Source organism: Myxine glutinosa, chromosome 5 (genome assembly GCF_964187855.1).
Source record: "Myxine glutinosa chromosome 5, kmMyxGlut1.1, whole genome shotgun sequence".
NCBI lineage: Eukaryota > Metazoa > Chordata > Myxini > Myxiniformes > Myxinidae > Myxine > Myxine glutinosa.
Genome location: NC_136265.1, coordinates 61,682,930 through 61,701,955, shown reverse-complemented (window position 1 = coordinate 61,701,955; position 19,026 = coordinate 61,682,930). Strand labels below are relative to the sequence as shown.

Genomic DNA, 19,026 nt, shown 5'->3' with positions numbered 1-19,026 from the left:
GTTTTTGCTTCAAACTGGGGTTTTTATTTTTCGGCGTGATCGAGGCAGTGATCTGCTGCCTATACACCGCCCAAATAACTATGTGGCACTCTCTCGAGCAAGGGCTTTCTTTGAAGCAGAGATTCTGCGGGTCCTTGCTATTATATCCGACTATTTTCTCTGAAATGACTCGACCAGGGCCAATAAAGGCCGTGTCATTATAAAGGTCTTTGTCCATCGTTTACTTTTACCGGTGTGTATATATGCATCAGGAAGAAGATAATTGGTTTAAGGTCGTTTATTGGCGCAATTAGGCTGCTCATAATCACTTGAGAGTTGCAATTCCAAGGGTTTTCCGCATATCTCGTGGGATTGTGAGTTGGACAGGGACTGGGATGGGAGCCATGCTGTTGCTGTTTTGATTGTGGTTTCAGTGAAGTCAGTGATAGCATGATAGGGGAGAGAAAAGAGTTAAATATTCTACTGTTTTGATGTGGGAATGAAAAAAATGTATTGATCGATGTGGGAATTCCCCTTTGCGTTTATGAGCAGGCGGTGGAGGGGGTAGGACAGAGTTGGGGTTGGGAAGATGGGGGAGGGGGGGATAGAGGGAAGCAAATATAGGACAGACTTGACTTGGGGGGGGGGGAGGGGAAGGGTTGAAGAGTGAAGAGTTGTGGTGAGGGGTGGGGGAGGTTTTTTGAAGGCTTGGAATGGGGAAGGGATTGAAACCTTAGGGTTGGGAGGTGGAAGTTGTGGACTTGGGGTTGGGAAGCAGAGGTTGTGGACTTGGGGTTGGAAGGTAGAGGACTTGGGGTTGGAAGGTAGAGGACTTGGGAAGCATAGGTAGAGAGCTTGGGAGGTGGAGGGAGGGAGTTGAGGACTTGGAAGTCGCATTTTACATTGTGTGGATGTTCCGCAGGAAATATGTCACTGAAGATGTCACAGAGACGTCAGATGTCACAGAAGACGTCACAGAAGACATCACAGAAGATGTCACAGAAGATGTCACAGAAGATGTCACTGAAGTAATAATGAAAGATTTCATGTAAGCAGACTGCTACCTGCAGGACGTGTTTGTTGTCGCGCGTCGATAGTGAAGCCATAACGGTTGCGACAGAGATTCCTGGTTTCACCTCCATTGGAATCAGGGATTCGGCAACCTGCAGGTATCGGTCGGGTCGTGGGGTAGAGGATCGTTAACGCTCTTTCTACCAGAGGTTTACTAACACTAGACTCTAGAGGCTAGAGGCTAGCTCCCTTTCTGCAGGCAGCAATAGTTTTACTGACGTTTAATGTGCCAAAAGATTCACAAACACCCTAAAAATATTCCCAAGCTTGCTTGCAAAGGTCCACCTCCGGGCTGAGCTCCACACGCTCATAGCGCCTCCGCACGGGCAGGGTGAGAGCCTCAGCACGGTGCATAGTGCTTGGGGGTGGCTGTCGCTCAAGCTGCAGGTCCGAGCGATGGGGATGCGCAGCTGGGGGAGCCGTGTACTGCTCTGGGCATATCACATGGACGGGCTGCGAGGAAAGGCATGAACGGAAGGGTACGAGTGAGACCACATGAGAAGATTTTAAGGGCCACTAGTCTCGTCAGCCTGTGCACGTATCAAACACGTACCTGTATGTCTTTTAAAAGCTTGGAAACCTGCGGGAAGTTCAGTCCCGTGTCTATAGGACAATGAACAGCTTTCATTGCAAGGGGCTGAAACGGCGCCAATGCGTCCAGATGGTTAAAGCCTGGTTCTGCGGGAGCACACGGCAGGTGTGAGACGACACGTTCATGGTCGGGTTTAAAGAGCAGAGCAACATGTCTCGTTTATGGCTCAAGAAGCATTGCCAACGAGGAGGAGAACACTTTAGAAGTACATCCTGTAACTTCCATCAGTAAGAAAGAAGGATAGATTGTAATTTTCAGTGAAGATATGCAGGCTGCATATTTATGGCATGTTTATAGCATGTGTATGGCAGCTACATTCAAGTGTAAGGTGTGCACAGAGGGAGCTGCAGATGGAGGAAATGTTGAGTTGGATCTTGGAGACGGCATGAAGCTGGAAGGTGTGAAAACATTTTGTTACCTAGGAGACATGCTGAATGGAGAAGGTGGATCAGACTCGGCAACGGTTGCTAGAGTGAGATGTGCATGGAAGAAGTTTCGGGAACTGAGTGGCGTGCTGACGAGGAGGGGAGTGTCGTTGAAGCTGAAGGGAAAGGTGTATGCTGCATGTGTGAGAAGTGTTATGATTTACGGGAGCGAGACATGGGTAATGAATGTAGAGCAGCAACGAAGGCTGGAAAGGGTGGAAATGCGAACGGTTCGGTGGATGTGCGGAGTATCGTTGAGAGAGAGGAAGACAAATGATGAATTACGAAAGATGATGGGAATAGAGCCTGTGATTGATGCTGTGAAGAGAAACAGGTTGAGATGGTTTGGTCATGTGTTGAGGAAGGATGAAAGTGACTGGTTGAGAAGAGTGATGGAAATGAATGTAGAAGGAAGTAGAGGACGGGGAAGACCGAGAAAGACTTGGCTAAAGATCGTGGAAGAAGAAATGCGGGCAAGGGGGTTAACAAGGAGAGATGCAGAAAATAGGGCAAAATGGAGAAGATTGTCATGGGGACCGCAAGGCTAACCCCTGCTCTAGCAGGGAAAATGGCCTTAAAATGCCTGTTTGTTGTATATGCAGGCTGCAGCGTTAGGCAAGTTGGATGGGGTTTAGACCAAACTGTATGAATGCAAAGGCAGCCCGTGTATTAGGGATGCAACTTGCCTGTAAAGATGACTGTATTGAGGCTCGAGCGACCCCATAGTTCCATGAAATGAACGGCGTCTCCACATCGGAGGGACGGATGTCCTGCAAACACCACGCATGGCTGACGAAACTCGGTGCTGAAGTCTCCGTTGATACTGGTGAAGTGTTTGAGTCTGTTGGAATGCAGGAGCTGCAGCACGCACATGCACACACACACACACACGACCTACATGGTTAATGGAACACACAAGGCATCATCAGCATGCTTTTGATTATTCACAAATACTGAAACTGCTCGTATATTTCCTCATCTCGAAGGAGAGTGCTGTGGCCTTCCTATTGTGGCAGGGATGGAATTTTCAATTTCACCACAGTATGGGTAATGTTGGTTTTGTTGGTTGGTCTAAAGGTGGTTTTTTTATGGGTGCACAATGGTAAACCAGAGCTACTCAGACTACAAGTCCTTTGTCCGTAGCCCAATGGGGTCCTGCTTTCTCCTATGGGCTGGTGCTACTGCATCACCTCAGTCTCTCCTACATTCTGTGTAATCTATAGCTCTCAAAATCAATGGCATCTCTCACATATTACCGTTTCCTCTTCACCCAATCTTCTGTCAGTTGACGCTTTACAGTCTTTTATTCCACCCTTTCATGAGTCTCAATAACCGTAGAAAGACACAAGTAAATCAAGACCAGACAACGTTTGGGCAGGTAAGGTACATCTGAGCTGTCCTGGATGTAAATATTGAATTTGCACTTTTACCTCTGCGTGGATGAAAGGAGGCTCTGGCAGGTAAGCCTTGGACTGCTTGGAGCGGCAGAGCCTGAAAAAGAAACACCAAGTCCAAGAATGAGCCTCTTCAATAAATTTAAACGTTCTTAACCACAATTCCAAGATGTATGTTACACATGAGTAATAAAGCAACAATACAAGTCATCATCCGAAATAATTGTACACCGCTCCTTTCCTATGCCATCTCCAGGCATTGCAAATCGTCATTGCCGGGCACCAAAGGGGGCTCGGCAGTGACGCACGCTGAAAGAGAGTACTCAGTTTTCACTCTGGTTTCTTGTTTGTTTTCTTGTTTGTTTTCTTGCTTGTTTGTTTTCTTTCTTGGTTGTCCGGACGATATCTCAGCCATCCTTTGAGCTAGGAAGCTGAAATTTCGGCACAGTAGTGAGCAAGTCCTTTGTCAAATACGGTATTTTTTGTTTTTTGAATAATCAATTAATTGAGGAGTTATTTAATTATTAGCGTTTAATTAAGTACTTATTTAATTAATTAAATTTCATTTCTCTTCTGACCATTATTAACTCAGGCACCTTTTGAGTTAGGAAGCTGATATTTGGACATGCCAATGACCAGGTGATTTGGCTGCAAAGGATATTTTTGATTTATTAATTAATCAATTAATCGATTAATTATTTAATTATTCGATTAATGACAAAAAATTTTTTTTTTTTAAAGTTACAGATTCTGATGAAATAGTGGTAGTTTATGTGTTCTCTGACCAAATTGATTAATAATTTAATTTTTTTATGATTATTATTTATTTATTTTCATTATTAATCATTTATTTATTTTCTTTCTCATTTGGCCAATATCTCAGGCACCTTTTGAGCTGGGAAGCTAATATTTGGACATGAGTGACCAAGTGATGTGGCTATCAAGGATATTTTTGATTTATTGATTAATCATTTCATCTATTAAGTATTTATTGATTAATCGATTAATTATTTATTGAGTAATCAATTAATTATTTAATTTTTTATAAATGACTTATTTAATTAAATTTCTAAAAGATACATCTTCGGATGAAGCACTAGTGGTTTAGTTATGCGATTAGCCAATTGATTATGAAAATATTTTGTGATAATCTTTTATTGATTTTAATTATACAATTAATCAATCAATTAGTGTACACCTTTCACTCCCAATGCAGCCTCAATGAGCTGCATTGCGGTATTGCCGGGCGCCGGAGGCACCCCGGCAATGCCGCGCTGCAGCATATTCAATTATTTGGCATGGGGCGGTGTACTTTGAATGTATTTGTACTTGTTTGTGTTTTAGTTGGCATCGCAGAAGAGACGCTGTATAAATAAATAAATAATTAATCAAAATACATTGGAATATTTATCCAGGTACCAATAATATTGTTGGCTCAATGACAAAAATCATCAATCTGTGTGTATGTCAGACAGATCTCCGCACATGGAAACACCAACTTCAGTATGACTGCAATGTGTTCCTGTATTGGCCAAAGCTGATGGACGAGCCGGACATGAATAACACAACGTACGAGAACTAAGAAACCCGGGGATAGGGAATGAACCTGTTGGTCTTCTTCTGGGTGAAGGTGGATCTGACTGAAACTTCCATCTGGAGCAGCGGCCTCGGGTAGCACACACCGTTCTTGTAGAGGAAATTAAGCCCGCCGTCCTAATCAATTGCACCATCGATAACCGATATAATATAACTGATGTAGCTGATATAACCGATATAATACGATTCCGATATAACACGATATAATACGATATAATACGATAATGCGATATAATACGATATAGACCGATATAATACGATATAGACCGATATAAAACGATATAATACGATATAGACCGATATAAAACGATATAACACGATATAATACGATATAATACGATAATGCGATATAATACGATATAGACCGATATAATACGATATAGACCGATATAATACGATATAGACCGATATAATACGATATAGACCGATATAATGCGATATAATACGATATAGACCGATATAGACCGATATAATACGATATAGTCCGATATAATACGATATAGACCGATATAATACGATGCCGATATAATGCGATATAACCGATATAATACGATAATGCGATATAACCGATATAATACGATATAGACCGATATAATACGACACCGATATAATACGATAATACGATATAGACCGATATAATACGATATATAACCGATATAACTGATATAATACCATCGATAACCAAATTACGTTGTTCAGGAGAGTGTTTCTTGACGTCAAGAGTGAGGTTGGGAAATGTTGGTTTGGGAAGTGCATGACGGAGTGCGGTTTCTCTCAGATGCTGCTGCACTCGGGCTCAGACTATTATTCCAAAGGTGGATATCCAAAGAGGGCGTGTTTGTCTGTCTGTCCACGACACACCATTGCAATCTGGGCTGGAGTGACGAATGCTCGAGGGATTGCAATTTGCAATGAAGCAAAGAAAATTCGTACATCTGAATCAACGTTCCCTTAATTCCATCCATTTTATTCATCAACTAGCGGATATACCCATAAACGGGTGATGGGACGGAAGATGGGACATGATAGGATGGGAGGGCCAGAGAACAACAATCCCACGGTGGTGGGGCTCGAAGCGCTGCCCAAGCACGGCTAATGCTTCAAGAAAAGTCTAATTTTGACTGGGCCGAATTAAATAAATGGAGGTGGTGTAAGTAAATTTGGATGCCGTATTCCCAAGTCTGGTGACGATGAGCAAAGCGGTGAAGGGGAGATACAAATCGGGATAGACAGCGTCCTTTTTATGTAGATTGTGTAAAAAATAGAAGAGCTATGTGAGGCGTAGAGCACTCGGAGCCATGCATTTTGGTAGTTTGGTAGCCGTGGACCTGGCCTGTTACCTCATCGAGAAGGTGATCCTTTCATCGTCACAACCTGAGGTTGTGCAAAATATAAGAATGCCCCATAAAATGGGATGGATTTAATGACGGACGCGAGGTGGTGTCGAGTACTATGAGTCGATGTGAGTGACAGTGAATGGGGCAGCTGCAGGGGATCACCACTCCGAGAAGATCTGAGAGAACTCGAGCGAGCTGCTGGCGACGGGTGAGAGGAAGTAGAGGGGGACACCCGTAAGGCCCGCGGAGTCCATGTACTGAGCCAGGCATTCCAGGAGGTCGTAAATGACTCCCGAGGGATAGCACGGAACAAGCACGTTTCCTCCACCACGCACCGTCACCGCTGGGAAAAGGGGAGATGGTCAAACCGTGAAAACAAAAAGGCTCTTCGAGAAACAACATCATGCAACACACGGAAACGCGGAATATGGACTTTTAACGCCAACTCTTGCATTTCCACTTCAAACCGTAAAAAAATAAATCGAGCTATTGATGTCAGGAAGCTGTACTTATGAAAGAGCAAATATTAACCAAACCAGTGTGGCACTGCTGACACAAAAGCAGGCCAACTGATACCTTTTGACTATGTGACGAGGGTGTCGCCCGAAGGCCTATTTTTGGAAATCTTCTGCTGTGGGAACTTTGCAGCTACAAAATTGAACAGTCGGATTGATGTCAGGTCACGGAAACGAGTCCGGTCACGTTATTCATAGACTGTAAAGCACGCGATGCAATTCAATGAAGAGGAAGAAACCTTAAACACGGGATTTGCCCAAAAAGAAAATCCGTGAATCTCTGGAATGGCCTTTCGAGTTGTTTAAAATCTCATCTTGAATTTACTTACAGACTGGGAAAATGCCATGCGCACGTAAAAGGTTTACAAAGGCGAGTTGTTTTGGAGAACTCTTTCTGCTGTTTTTTTTTCTTTCTTTTTTTCTTTCTTTCTTTCTTTCTTTCTCTCTCTCTCTCTCCATCCTCCCCTCTCTCTCTGTCCTCCCCGTCTCTCTCTGTCCCCCCCCTCTCTCTCAGCCCCTCTCCCCCCCCCCCTCTCTCTCAGTCTCCCTCTCTCCCCCCCCCCCCCCTCTGTCTCTCAGTCTCCCTCTCTCCCCCCCCCCCCTCTGTCTCTCAGTCTGTCTGTCTCTCAGTCTGTCTGTCTCTCAGTCTGTCTGTCTCTCAGTCTCTCAGTCTGTCTGTCTCTCAGTCTGTCTGTCTCTCAGTCTGTCTGTCTCTCAGTCTGTCTCTCTCTCAGTCTGTCTGTCTCTCAGTCTGTCTCTCTCTCAGTCTGTCTCTCTCTCAGTCTGTCTCTCTCTCAGTCTGTCTCTCTCTCAGTCTGTCTCTCTCTCAGTCTGTCTCTCTCTCAGTCTGTCTCTCTCTCAGTCTGTCTCTCTCTCAGTCTGTCTCTCTCTCAGTCTGTCTCTCTCTCAGTCTGTCTCTCTCTCAGTCTGTCTCTCTCTCAGTCTGTCTCTCTCTCAGTCTGTCTCTCTCTCAGTCTCTCTCTCTCAGTCTGTCTCTCTCTCAGTCTGTCTCTCTCTCAGTCTGTCTCTCTCTCAGTCTGTCTCTCTCTCAGTCTGTCTCTCTCTCAGTCTGTCTCTCTGTCTGTCTGTCTGTGTCTGTCTGTCTGTCTGTCTCTGTCTCTGTCTCTGTCTCTCTCTCTCTCTCTCTCTCTCTGTCTGCCTCTCTCTCTCTGTCTGCCTCTCTCTCTCTCTGTCTGCCTCTCTCTCTCTCTCCCTCTCTCTGTCTCTCTCTGTCTCTCTCTCTCTCTCCCTCTCTCTCTCTCTGTCTCTCTGTCTCTCCCTCTCTCTCTGTCTCTCTCTCTCCCTCTCTCTGTCTGTCTCTCTCTGTCTCTCTCTCTCTCTCCCTCTCTCCCTCTCTCTCTCTGTCTCTCCCTCTCTCTCTGTCTCTCTCTCCCTCTCTCTCTCTGTCTCTCTCTCTCTCTCTTCGCCTCTCTCCGACGTACCATACGCTTCACAGAGCGTCAGTGCCACCAAAGCAGCTTCCTGAGCAAAGGTTATACTGGGTGGTTTGCCATCGTCTTCCCAGCAGTAGTTAGGGCAGGAATTTGCAATTTGGCCACGGTGCAGGCAATATCTCGTCTACTCTTCGCGAAGGACACCGTGGGTCTTCAACGTTCACCAACGAATGCGGGCAGACTCGACACCTGTTAACGTCCATCCGAGGGACGGCACACACATTGATGAATCGCCCTTCCTGTGAAACACCGGGATGTCAGTTACTCGAACACAGGCTACAGAGCTTAGAAGCGAGCGTGCGTACCTGTGCGCCATTCTGCCAGCTGCATTTGGAGAACGAAACAGTTGAATAGTGGAAGACTCTTCCTTTCATTCTTCCATTTGTTGAAGAAATAAGACATGCACTAACCACCAATCACTCACACAGTTATCGAGACTGCTACGGACTATGGAGTGCAAAGCATCTTCATACAACGGGACTTCAATGCACCGTTATTCATACCTTGCTTAACGAAGGTACTAACAAAGGACAGGTTCGGAAGGAGTTAGTCATGATTGGTATCAAATGAATCTATGTAACGTACAACACTCCGAACTGCTACACTCAAATGAGAGTACGTTCATCTTGATTTTATCCCGTTTCGTGTAAACTGGAAGCATTTTTTTAAAATAAAAATCGGATTTAATAAGGCTAAACTCTTTTCTGGACAAATGCAGTCAATTTGGATTTTTATTATTTTCAGCTGAAAGTTTCCTACAGACCACAGAGGATTTAAAGCAGGGGTGGGGAACCTTTTTCCTGTCGAGGGCCATTTCGATTTTTAGAACATCCTTCGAGGGCCATGCTAAATTATTGAATACATATATCGGACTCACCTAATGCGATGGCTGGAACTGTTTCTCTTTGGCGAGGCGTTTGGTGTCTGGTGGTAGTGATGATGATGCTACTCGCAGCTGGTTTTGCAGGTTTGGGTCAGTCAGTCTTGAGCGGAACCGAGTCTTTGCAAGAGTCAGTTTTGAAAAGAACTGCTCACAGCTGTAGGTCGTCCCAAACAGTGATGCAAACTTCAGTGCATGTCTCCTCAGAATGGGAAAATCCTCAGCACGTACATACAGTTTGTAGAACTCGAGCAAAGGGAGGACAAATCTCACACTCTTACTATGTCTCTCCGAAAAGATCGACTGGACAACCCTCCCATCTACTTTCTCAACAATCCTCTCCAAGAAGTTCTGTCGCTCAAGCTTTTGGGTCTCACTATCTGCCATGATCTTTCTTGGGAAAACCACATTTCCAAGCTGGCCTCCAAAGCCAGTCGCCGACTGGGCATCCTCCGTCGTGCGAAGTCCTTCCTAGGCACACCTGAGCTCCTCACCACATACAAGGCTTTCATCCGCAGCTCAATGGAATACTGTTCTCCCCTATGGGCTGGTGCTCCTGCCTCACACCTGGCTCGGCTTCACGCTGTTGAATCCAAAGCTTTCAGAATCATTGGAATCTCCCGTGATGAAGCTAACTCTGAGGGCCTTTCACTCACTCACCGCAGGCAGGTAGGTGGTCTTTCTGTCTTCTACCGACTCCTCTCTGGCCTTGCATCCCCAGCTCTCTCTGTGCTCTGTCCCCCAAATATTCCTACAGGTCGCACAAGATCTGCCAGCAACCCTCTGATGGTTAAACTGCCGAAATCTCGGCTGTCTGCTCACCTTCACTCTTTCATTCCTCTTTTCCCCCGCCTCTGGAACAAACTCCCTCACTCCCTTCAATCCCACTCCTCCCTCCAGGTCTTTAAAACAGCTGTTCACCACCATCTCTTATCTTCCCCCATCCAAAACCTTGATCTTTTCTACCCCCGCTAATTCACCCCAGATCCACCTTGTTTGAAATTCCAACTTCTTTCCTGGAAGTCCTGGCAGTGTCCATATGTTTTATACCTCTCCCACCCCCCTTCCCATGCCCCCCCCCCCCCCAAAGCCCTTTCCCTCTCACAGATCTCTCGATGTCTCCATGTCTCTCGGTCCCTGCTCTCAAATGTTGTGTTTGTGTTCTTCCCCCTCTCTCCCCATCTTGTCTACTGCTCCCGATGTTATATGTTTTATGTGTCGGTTTGTCTTTCTGTGTGATTAATGTTCGCTCTTTCACGAGCCTCGATCTTGTATACAAAAAAAAAAAAAAAAAAAAAAAAACTTTTTTTATTATAGATAGATGAATTGCCTCGCGGGCCGGATCAAACGGTCTCGCGGGCCGTATACGGGCCGGAGGCCGGAGGTTCCCCACCCCAGATTTAAAGGTACTTCATACTTCATAATGCAGCGCCCCCTACTGGCACCATATCTGCATCAATATGGCAACTTCAAACAACTTTCACTCCTTTGATGAAATCCCGTACTACGTCTCTAACCGGGAATCGGACGGACTAGAGAAACCAGGTTCTTCCGAAGTTTGTGAAATGCATTTATAGATTACGTCTCAACATTAGGAATACACAGGATTAAGAGAAGAGAAGGGGGAGACGTAATGAAACTGAAGACACATCATCATTAGACCGTAACGGGAACGCCTCCACACATTTATCATCCAGGTTTAGTGCTCTAATGAGCAGGGATGACCGTATTCCCCTCACCGAGGTTGCTGCAGAACTCCCCGAGCATGCTGTCGGGGTTCGCCGTGGGGAACTGGGTGAGGCCGGTGAGCAGGAGCACGTCACAACCTCGCAAGGGGGCTTGATCCATCGGCTGGGAACGCATGGCAAAAAAAGAGGGTCGTCGTATGCACATACGTACTTAATGGAGGTGAGAGAATTTTTAAAATAAAAATCACATGGAGTGGTCGATCGATGACTTGGTCAAAACGAGGTACCTGTGGATGCGTGGTGAAGAGCGACGAGCTCGCCATGTAGGCGACTCTTTCATACTCCGACTGGATGAGCCAATTGCAACTACCGAGGCAGTACCCAGAGCTCAACGGTGTCACATAAACAGCACCAAACAGCTCCTATGGGCACACAATTAGCAAAGTCACCATTCGTACCACAACCAGCCAGCTTAAGTGGACATACGAGTCACCCTGAGGAACGCAATTAACGTTCGGCACTAAACGGACATCTCATCTCATGGTCTCTGTAGTGAAAATGTATCAAAGTTGAACCCAGGTGTGATGTTCACTTAAACCACTGAGAGGCGTCTATAAGACCTCGGACGTCTGCGGCTCCGGGCCACTCCTGCGACATTTACTCTATGACATGTAGACTCGGATGGTACGTACATGCAGATATTCTAGGCTTGCTTGCATTGACTAATATTATCGATCCTTCCTATATGATGCCAAGATCCTGATATATATTGCATGATTGTATTCTACAGGATGTTGCCAGAGATATGATTGCTATTAAACCTACCTATGGGACAAAGTTGTGGACTTGATTGATTTCCACAACAGTCTCATTACAACCTATCCTTTGAAGGAATGTGGGAGATGAGGAGGACGCTCGGGGTTAAAGTGAATATTCTTATAAAATTACCAAGTTATCTGTACCCTCAGGTGTAGTTTCCTAAAATCTAGTAAACTTTTTTTTTAAATTGCCTTGCCATATTTGTTCACAAACTCTTTTATTGGGTACAAAGTTGAGGCTTTTGAAGGAAATATAACTTATAATGGATCAGGAAGTAACAGGACAAAAGGAACAGTCGATAGAGAGGGGGAAACACACCAACAGCAGAGTTGTGAGACAAAATAGAGGGAGACTTTGAGAAATAAAGAAAATGAGGGAGGACACATGGGGTGGAATTTTTTATATTTTTTTTAAGTTGCAAACTCTCAGGAAGGAAAAGCTGGAAACTTAAGGAGGTGGGCTTGGGCGGGGAGGTTAAAAGACCATGGCCCTGAATGGGGGAAGAACCGAGACGGCGGTGAACAGCTGCCTTCAAGAATGAGATCGAAGATAATGTGGAAGCTGTTTCCACAGATGGGAAGAGAGAGAGTGACGAAGGAGCGGAGGCGCACAGTGACTCCGGACCTTGGGGGACTTGGCGGTAACAAGACAAGTCGGAAATTAACATTTCATAGTTTTATGACAAGGATTGGCTCCGAGTGCTGGAGTGGTTGGGACGTGGCACAAAGATGTGCCGGTCGCAATACTTACTGTGACATCAGCAACAAGATACTGGATCCGACTTGCCGTTTGCAAATTACGCCAAACAATTACTCGGCTATTAATCGATGCAGGTTGCCATGATTCCTCCAGTGGAATTAAATCCGTAAAAGTTTCTTCCGATGACGATAAGTCCACGGTCCACCTTTTGCATTTTAAAACTTTTACTGAATTACTCTTACTAGCGGGGTGACCCGTGGGAATCCCACCGGCATGGAGGTGTATCAGTGCAGCCGCTTTTGTGGTACCCGGGACAATAACGTTATGCGGGAGTCCAAACCTGAAAATGCTGGAGACCAAAGCTGAAATTGGAAAAACAATATAGCCTATTTTACTCCAGGGGGTCCCAGGATTACCCACCCAAAATATCGTTGTGATCGGTTCAGCCGCTTTTGCGGTACCTGGGAACGGACAGACGGACAGACAGACGGACGGACATTTGGTGAATTATAGTAAGATTATTCAATAGACACTCTCCGGGGCTCACGTTCTTCTGTGAGAAGCCGACGAGGCGAACTTTGCTGAGTGCCGAATTAACTTCCTGGAGACTGTAACATCGTCTCCACGACCATATGTCCTGCGCATCCTTCAAGGGACTTGGAAGAGAGCTGAATGGTGTGAGGGGAGGGGGTGAGAGAACGCTAAGTTAATACAGGATAAAAACGAGTCAAATAAAACGAATCGAACGGAGGTGGGAAGAGAACATACGAGAAATACATGTACCGGAGAACGTCCTTGTTCTTCCATTTCGAGGAAGCATGAGGTTTGGGCACTCTTTCAATCAGCGTTACAAGCTCCTCCATCAGCTGCCTGCAGGACGCATAACGTGATCTCAAATCAAACAAAGAATGAAATCGGAGGTACGGCAAGTGTTCATCTCTCAACTAAACACAAATGGTGCACTCGTACCACTGTATACCTCAAACCCACAGATCGTATCACCGCTCTGCTTTCATTCCTTACGTGCAAATGCTTCGGATAAATAAATTAACTCTCTCGAATCATCAAACGCTAAATGGGCGAGGCCCAAACAGTGTTCTCCATAAGAGCTGGCCCTCTACGTGCACATATGGAATAGCACGACACAAGCTGCTTTCGCCAAGATAGAAAGAAATTAAATTTCAAAAAAAAAGAAAAAAAGAAGTAATTAAAAAAAGAAATTTTCAATTTGTTTGAAAAAAAAATTACACTGAACCACGAACTAGGCCTGCGCTTTTTTCTTTTTTTTTCATCAAAACATTTATCTCCGTTTGTTTGAAGTTTGCAATCAATGAAACCGATTGTTTTGTAAGGGATTTCCCGCCTACTCTAGAAACGGGGATTCCCCACTTTTCTCCGAACCGGACTGTGCAGCTCAACTTTGTTGAATTCCTCGTTTTGTCGATTTGTATTCGCTCCGAGGTTCCAATGACGGTAAGACAAAGCAAGCCGGATGAGCGGATTTAGCAGAAACTTTCTCGCAAATTCTCGCAAAAAAAATCTCACAAAAGATCACAAATGCGAAAACCTCACCGAAATCACAACTCGTCACCTTTGATGCTAAAATATAATCAGTTCATATTTGCATCATATATATACTTCTACCCACTTTGGTCAGAATCCCATCACTGGTTCACAAGTTAGAACAGTAACAGAATTTCTACTTAACGAGACATCTGACCTTTGACCTTTGACCGAATGACGCCATAATCTAATCAGTTCATGTTTACATAATTATACATACTTGTACCAGGTTTGATTTAAATCCATTCAGCTGTTCTCAAGTTATCACATTTTTACCTGGCATGACCTCTGACCTTTGATCTGTTGATGCCATAATCCAATCAGTTCATCTTTGCATCATATACACTTATACCAAGTTTGTTCAAAATCCCATCACTTGTTCACAAGTTGACACGGAAACATGAATTTTACTTAACATGACCTCTGGCCTTTGACCTCGTCACCCCAAAATCTAAGCAGTTCATCTTTTCATCATTATACATACCTGTACCATGTTTGACTTAGATCCCGACAGCTATTCTTAAGTTATCGTGGTAACGAAATAATTGTAAGTTAACATGACCTCTAATCTTTGACCTATTGACCCCAAAATCAAATCAGTTCATATATGCATCATAATACATACTTGTACCAACTTTGGTCAGAATCCCATCACCGGTTCACAAGTTAGAACAGTAACAGAATTTCTACTTAACGGGACATTTGACCTTTGACCGAATGACGTCATAATCTAATCAGTTCATGTTTACATAATTATACATACTTGTACCAAGTTTGATTTAAATCCATTCAGCTGTTCTCAAGTTATCACATTTTTACCTGGCATGACCTCTGACCTTTGATCTGTTGATGCCATAATCCAATCAGTTCGTCTTTGCATCATATACACTTATACCAAGTTTGTTCAAAATCCCATCACTTGTTGACACGGAAATATAAATTTTACTTAACATGACCTCTGGCCTTTGACCTCTTCACCCCAAAATCTAATCAGTTCATCTTTTCATCATTATACATACCTGTACCATGTTTGACTTAGATCCCTACAGCCATTCTTAAGTTATCGTGGTAATGAAATAATTGTAAGTTAACATGACCTCTAATCTTTGACCTATTGACCCCAAAATGAAATCAGTTCATATATGCATCATAACACATACTTGTACCAACTTTGGTCAGAATCCCATCACTGGTTCACAAGTTATCGCGGTAACAGGACGTTTACCTAACATGACCTCTGACCTTTGGCATTTGACCTTGTGACCCCAAAATTTAATCGGTTCATCTTTACCTCATTATACATACCTGCACCAAGTTTGACAAAGACCTCTTCAGCCGTTCTTAAGTTATCGTGGTAATGAAAACATATCAAGGCCAGACAAACAGACAGACGGACGGACTGACAGCCGGATGGACAACCTGAAAACACTTCTTTGGTGTTTCGTTGGCGGAGGCATAAGAATAGGAGCGACTGAGATTAGTGTTAGTTGTTTGTACTCAGTCAGTATGGGACACTTTGGTACAGCACAGACCGAATCATTCTTCCATATATTTGGGAAACATCCTCTTTGTAAACATTTGTTAAAGATTGTAGTGATATCTCATGGGAAAACTAGTTGATCAATTGGGTAGGCACATTGTTCAGATGAGGTGCATTAGATGTGTTAAGCTGTTGCATAGGTGTACAAACGTCATAGGAAGGAGGTGGCAAATATGAGGCCAATCTGGAAAGGTCAAGGGCTGGTAACTCCGTGCAAGGTCATAGCAAAGTGTGTGTTGAGTTCATTAAGAGCACGCTTGTTTTACATTCTAACAAGTATAACAGATTTACATTTGTTATTATAATTGTTCTCTTTTTTTGTATTTTATCATCCCTTAGCCAAACCTATTGTGGGACACCCCCCCTGCCAGACGACGACTCCTTTTACCTCCTCCTCTCCCATTGTCATACTCATCCCCCTCCTCCTCATCTTCCTCCTCAGGCAACATACATATTCCCAGTTGTGAATCATATGACCCTTTACACTCGGTATTTCAGGTCAGAGGAATGGTAAAAACACCCGTTTGCTCAGAAACTGGAGCGAAGGAATTCAATGGCGCGCCATCGCAAATCCCACGCTTCCCACTTAAAACAAAGTTTAAAGATGGCAAAAGGTTGCACTAGAAATATTATTCCTCTCCGACTCCTCTCCGGCCTTGCCCCCCCAGCTCTCTCTGGGCTCTGTCCCTCAAATATTCCTACAAGTCGCACAAGATCTGCCAGCAACCCTCTTATGGTCAAACTGCCAAAATCAAGACTCGCTGCTCACCTTCACTCCTTCATTCCTCTTTTCTCCCGCCTCTGGAACAAACTCCCTCACTCTCTTCAATCCCACTCCTCCCTCCAGGTCTTTAAAACAGCTGTTCACCACCATCTCTTATCTTCCCCCATCCAAAACCTTGATCTTTTCTACCCCCGTTAATTTCACCCCAGATACACTTATTTGAAATACCAACTTCTCTCCTGGAAGTCCTTGCAGTGTGCTTGTGTTTTATACTTCTCTCCTGGGAGTCCGAGCAGTGTGCTTGTGTTTTATACTTCTCTCCCCCCCCCCCCCCCCTTCCCACGCCCGCCTCCTCCCCCCAAGCCCTCTCCCTCCCACAGATCTCCCGATGTCCCTGCTCTCAAATGTTGTGTTTGTGTGCTTCCCCCTATCTCCCCATCTTGGCTACCGCTCCCCTTATTATATACTTTGTGTGTCTGTTTGATTTGTTTGTGTGATAAATGTTAGCTCTTTCACGAGCCTCGATCCTGTATACAAAAAAAAAAAATGTTTTGAGAAGAAAAAAAAGAAATTTCCCCATTTTGACCCAGCGCTGTGACCCTAAGTCCCCACCACATGTGGCATGAACCGGGGTTCAAATCCAAAAAACGACCGAGTTTGGTGAATTTCTGCCCACCCATTTAGGAGAAGATAGCGTGACGGACGGACAAACGGACGGAAGGACAAACGGAACCGATTACAATATCCTCCCATTTCACTTTGTTTTTAAAAAGCGTGGAGATAATGAAATGCAGTAAGCATGGTGCAGCGTTCGAGCACTTGTCCAGCTCACCGGCCAATCTGCAACGTGGGCTCGGTGGCGAAAACCGGTCCAGAAAACCCGGATCGCTCGGTGATGTAGGGCAGCGCCAGCATGCAGTGGTAGTTTGATATCAGGATTGCGTCGACCGTCGACAGGTCAAGCAGGTCCTTCTGTGGGGATGCGTGGGTCATTTCCACAAGTTGTGAGCTTGTGCACGAGGTGCAATAATAGGATCGATTTTTAAGCGATCATTGATATATTTCATAGGACTCGACCTTCCGGGAATTCAGGTAAAAGATGGGTAACGATGGTCCAAATTTAACGGCATTTAAAGGAAGCCTCATTTACAACATTTAAAACGGCAACGTTTTATTCATTCATTTACAACATCCTCATTTAAAACAGCCAGTTTTTTACTAAAGGATGAATATGTCCGAGTAGCAGTTGCATTCCGGGCAATACTTCAGCGTTACGCGCACCGTGTTCGTCAACCTACCTCAGGTACGAGGAACTCAGGAGCAGAATCCACAAACAGCCTACCAGCGCACTCTTTCAGTTCCTGAGAGACACTCGCACAATAATACCACATGGTATACACACGCACACACACACAAGTACACACACACACACACACACACACACACACACAAGTACACACACACACACACACACACACACACACACACACACACACACACACACACACACACACACACACACATACACACACACACACACACACACACACAAGTACACACATACACGTACACTCACACACGTACACACACACACGTACACATACACACACACACGGACACACACACACACGTACACACATACACACACACACACGGACACACACACACACGTACAAACACACGTACACACATACATGTACACACATGCACACGTACACGCACATGCACACACATACACACGTACACGTACACACATACACGCACACACGTACATGCACACACATACACACACACACGTACACACAAACATACACACACACATACATACACACACACACATGCACACACGTACACGTACATGCACACACATACACACACACACACGTACACATACATACACGTACACACATACATACACACACGTACACACACATACACACACACACATATATACACACATGCACACACACACACGTACATACACACGTACACACACACACACACACACACACACACACACACACACACACACACACACACACACACACACACATACACACACGTATACACACACGTACACACACACGTACACGCACACGTACACACACGTACACACACACACACACACACACACACACACACTGGTATTTTCTCCGTCCTTCCCATTTCCCAAAACACATACTGCCCCTTTTGTATGCACCAATGGAGTAAATATTGTACAAGTCTAGGCAGGTGTTATTTTTGGGAGGTGCGCAGGAGTTCACCAAAAGTGTGACACAAATTTTAATTGTACATGTATCTAAAGGTTAAAATAAACAGATCAAGTTGTCATTCCAAGTACAGAAAGAGAACTCAAAAAATGCTAAATTTTACAGAGTTACACTGTGACTTGCACCCGATTTCCGATCTATGTCGAATCAAAACCGACAAACCTTTTCCACGGCTTTGTTTCCATCCTTGGAGTTCCAGTTGTGCAGCTTGGCGAGTCGAGGGCTGTGCCAGGAACACGAACGGGTGTTGTGGTGTCAAGGGCAAAGGGAGCACGGGCGAGACAAAACGGAGAGAGATGGAAAAGGTAGATAAAGAGCAACAGAGTGCTGACAGTGTAAAAGGAACACAAACACAGGGTCTGTAGGGATGAAGCAAAAGTTTCTCGGGAAGCAAAAGTTTCCAGGGAGCCTCAATATTGTCTGTTTATTACGTATGCAAATATAGGGGCATGTTTGTGTTATCTGTCTACCCCAGGCTGT

At 44.7% G+C, this 19,026-nt stretch overlaps 1 protein-coding gene across 2 annotated transcripts in view; it reads right to left on the bottom strand.

Moving 5' to 3' along the window:
- INTS9 (integrator complex subunit 9) overlaps positions 1–19,026 on the bottom strand; it is a 63,294-nt gene that overhangs the window by 7,974 nt on the left and 36,294 nt on the right. For both annotated transcript variants that reach the window (XM_068118103.2, XM_068118102.2), the window contains exons 3-15: positions 18,709–18,769; positions 17,575–17,637; positions 17,109–17,248; positions 13,233–13,319; positions 12,997–13,117; positions 11,219–11,353; positions 10,983–11,094; positions 6,557–6,737; positions 3,498–3,558; positions 2,754–2,925; positions 1,604–1,728; positions 1,336–1,503; positions 1,044–1,142 (exon numbers count right to left, since the gene is read on the bottom strand). In XM_068118103.2, the coding sequence (XP_067974204.1) occupies positions 1,044–1,142; positions 1,336–1,503; positions 1,604–1,728; positions 2,754–2,925; positions 3,498–3,558; positions 6,557–6,737; positions 10,983–11,094; positions 11,219–11,353; positions 12,997–13,117; positions 13,233–13,319; positions 17,109–17,248; positions 17,575–17,637; positions 18,709–18,769 (1,525 nt within the window). The remainder of the gene's footprint in view (positions 1–1,043; positions 1,143–1,335; positions 1,504–1,603; positions 1,729–2,753; positions 2,926–3,497; positions 3,559–6,556; positions 6,738–10,982; positions 11,095–11,218; positions 11,354–12,996; positions 13,118–13,232; positions 13,320–17,108; positions 17,249–17,574; positions 17,638–18,708; positions 18,770–19,026) is intronic.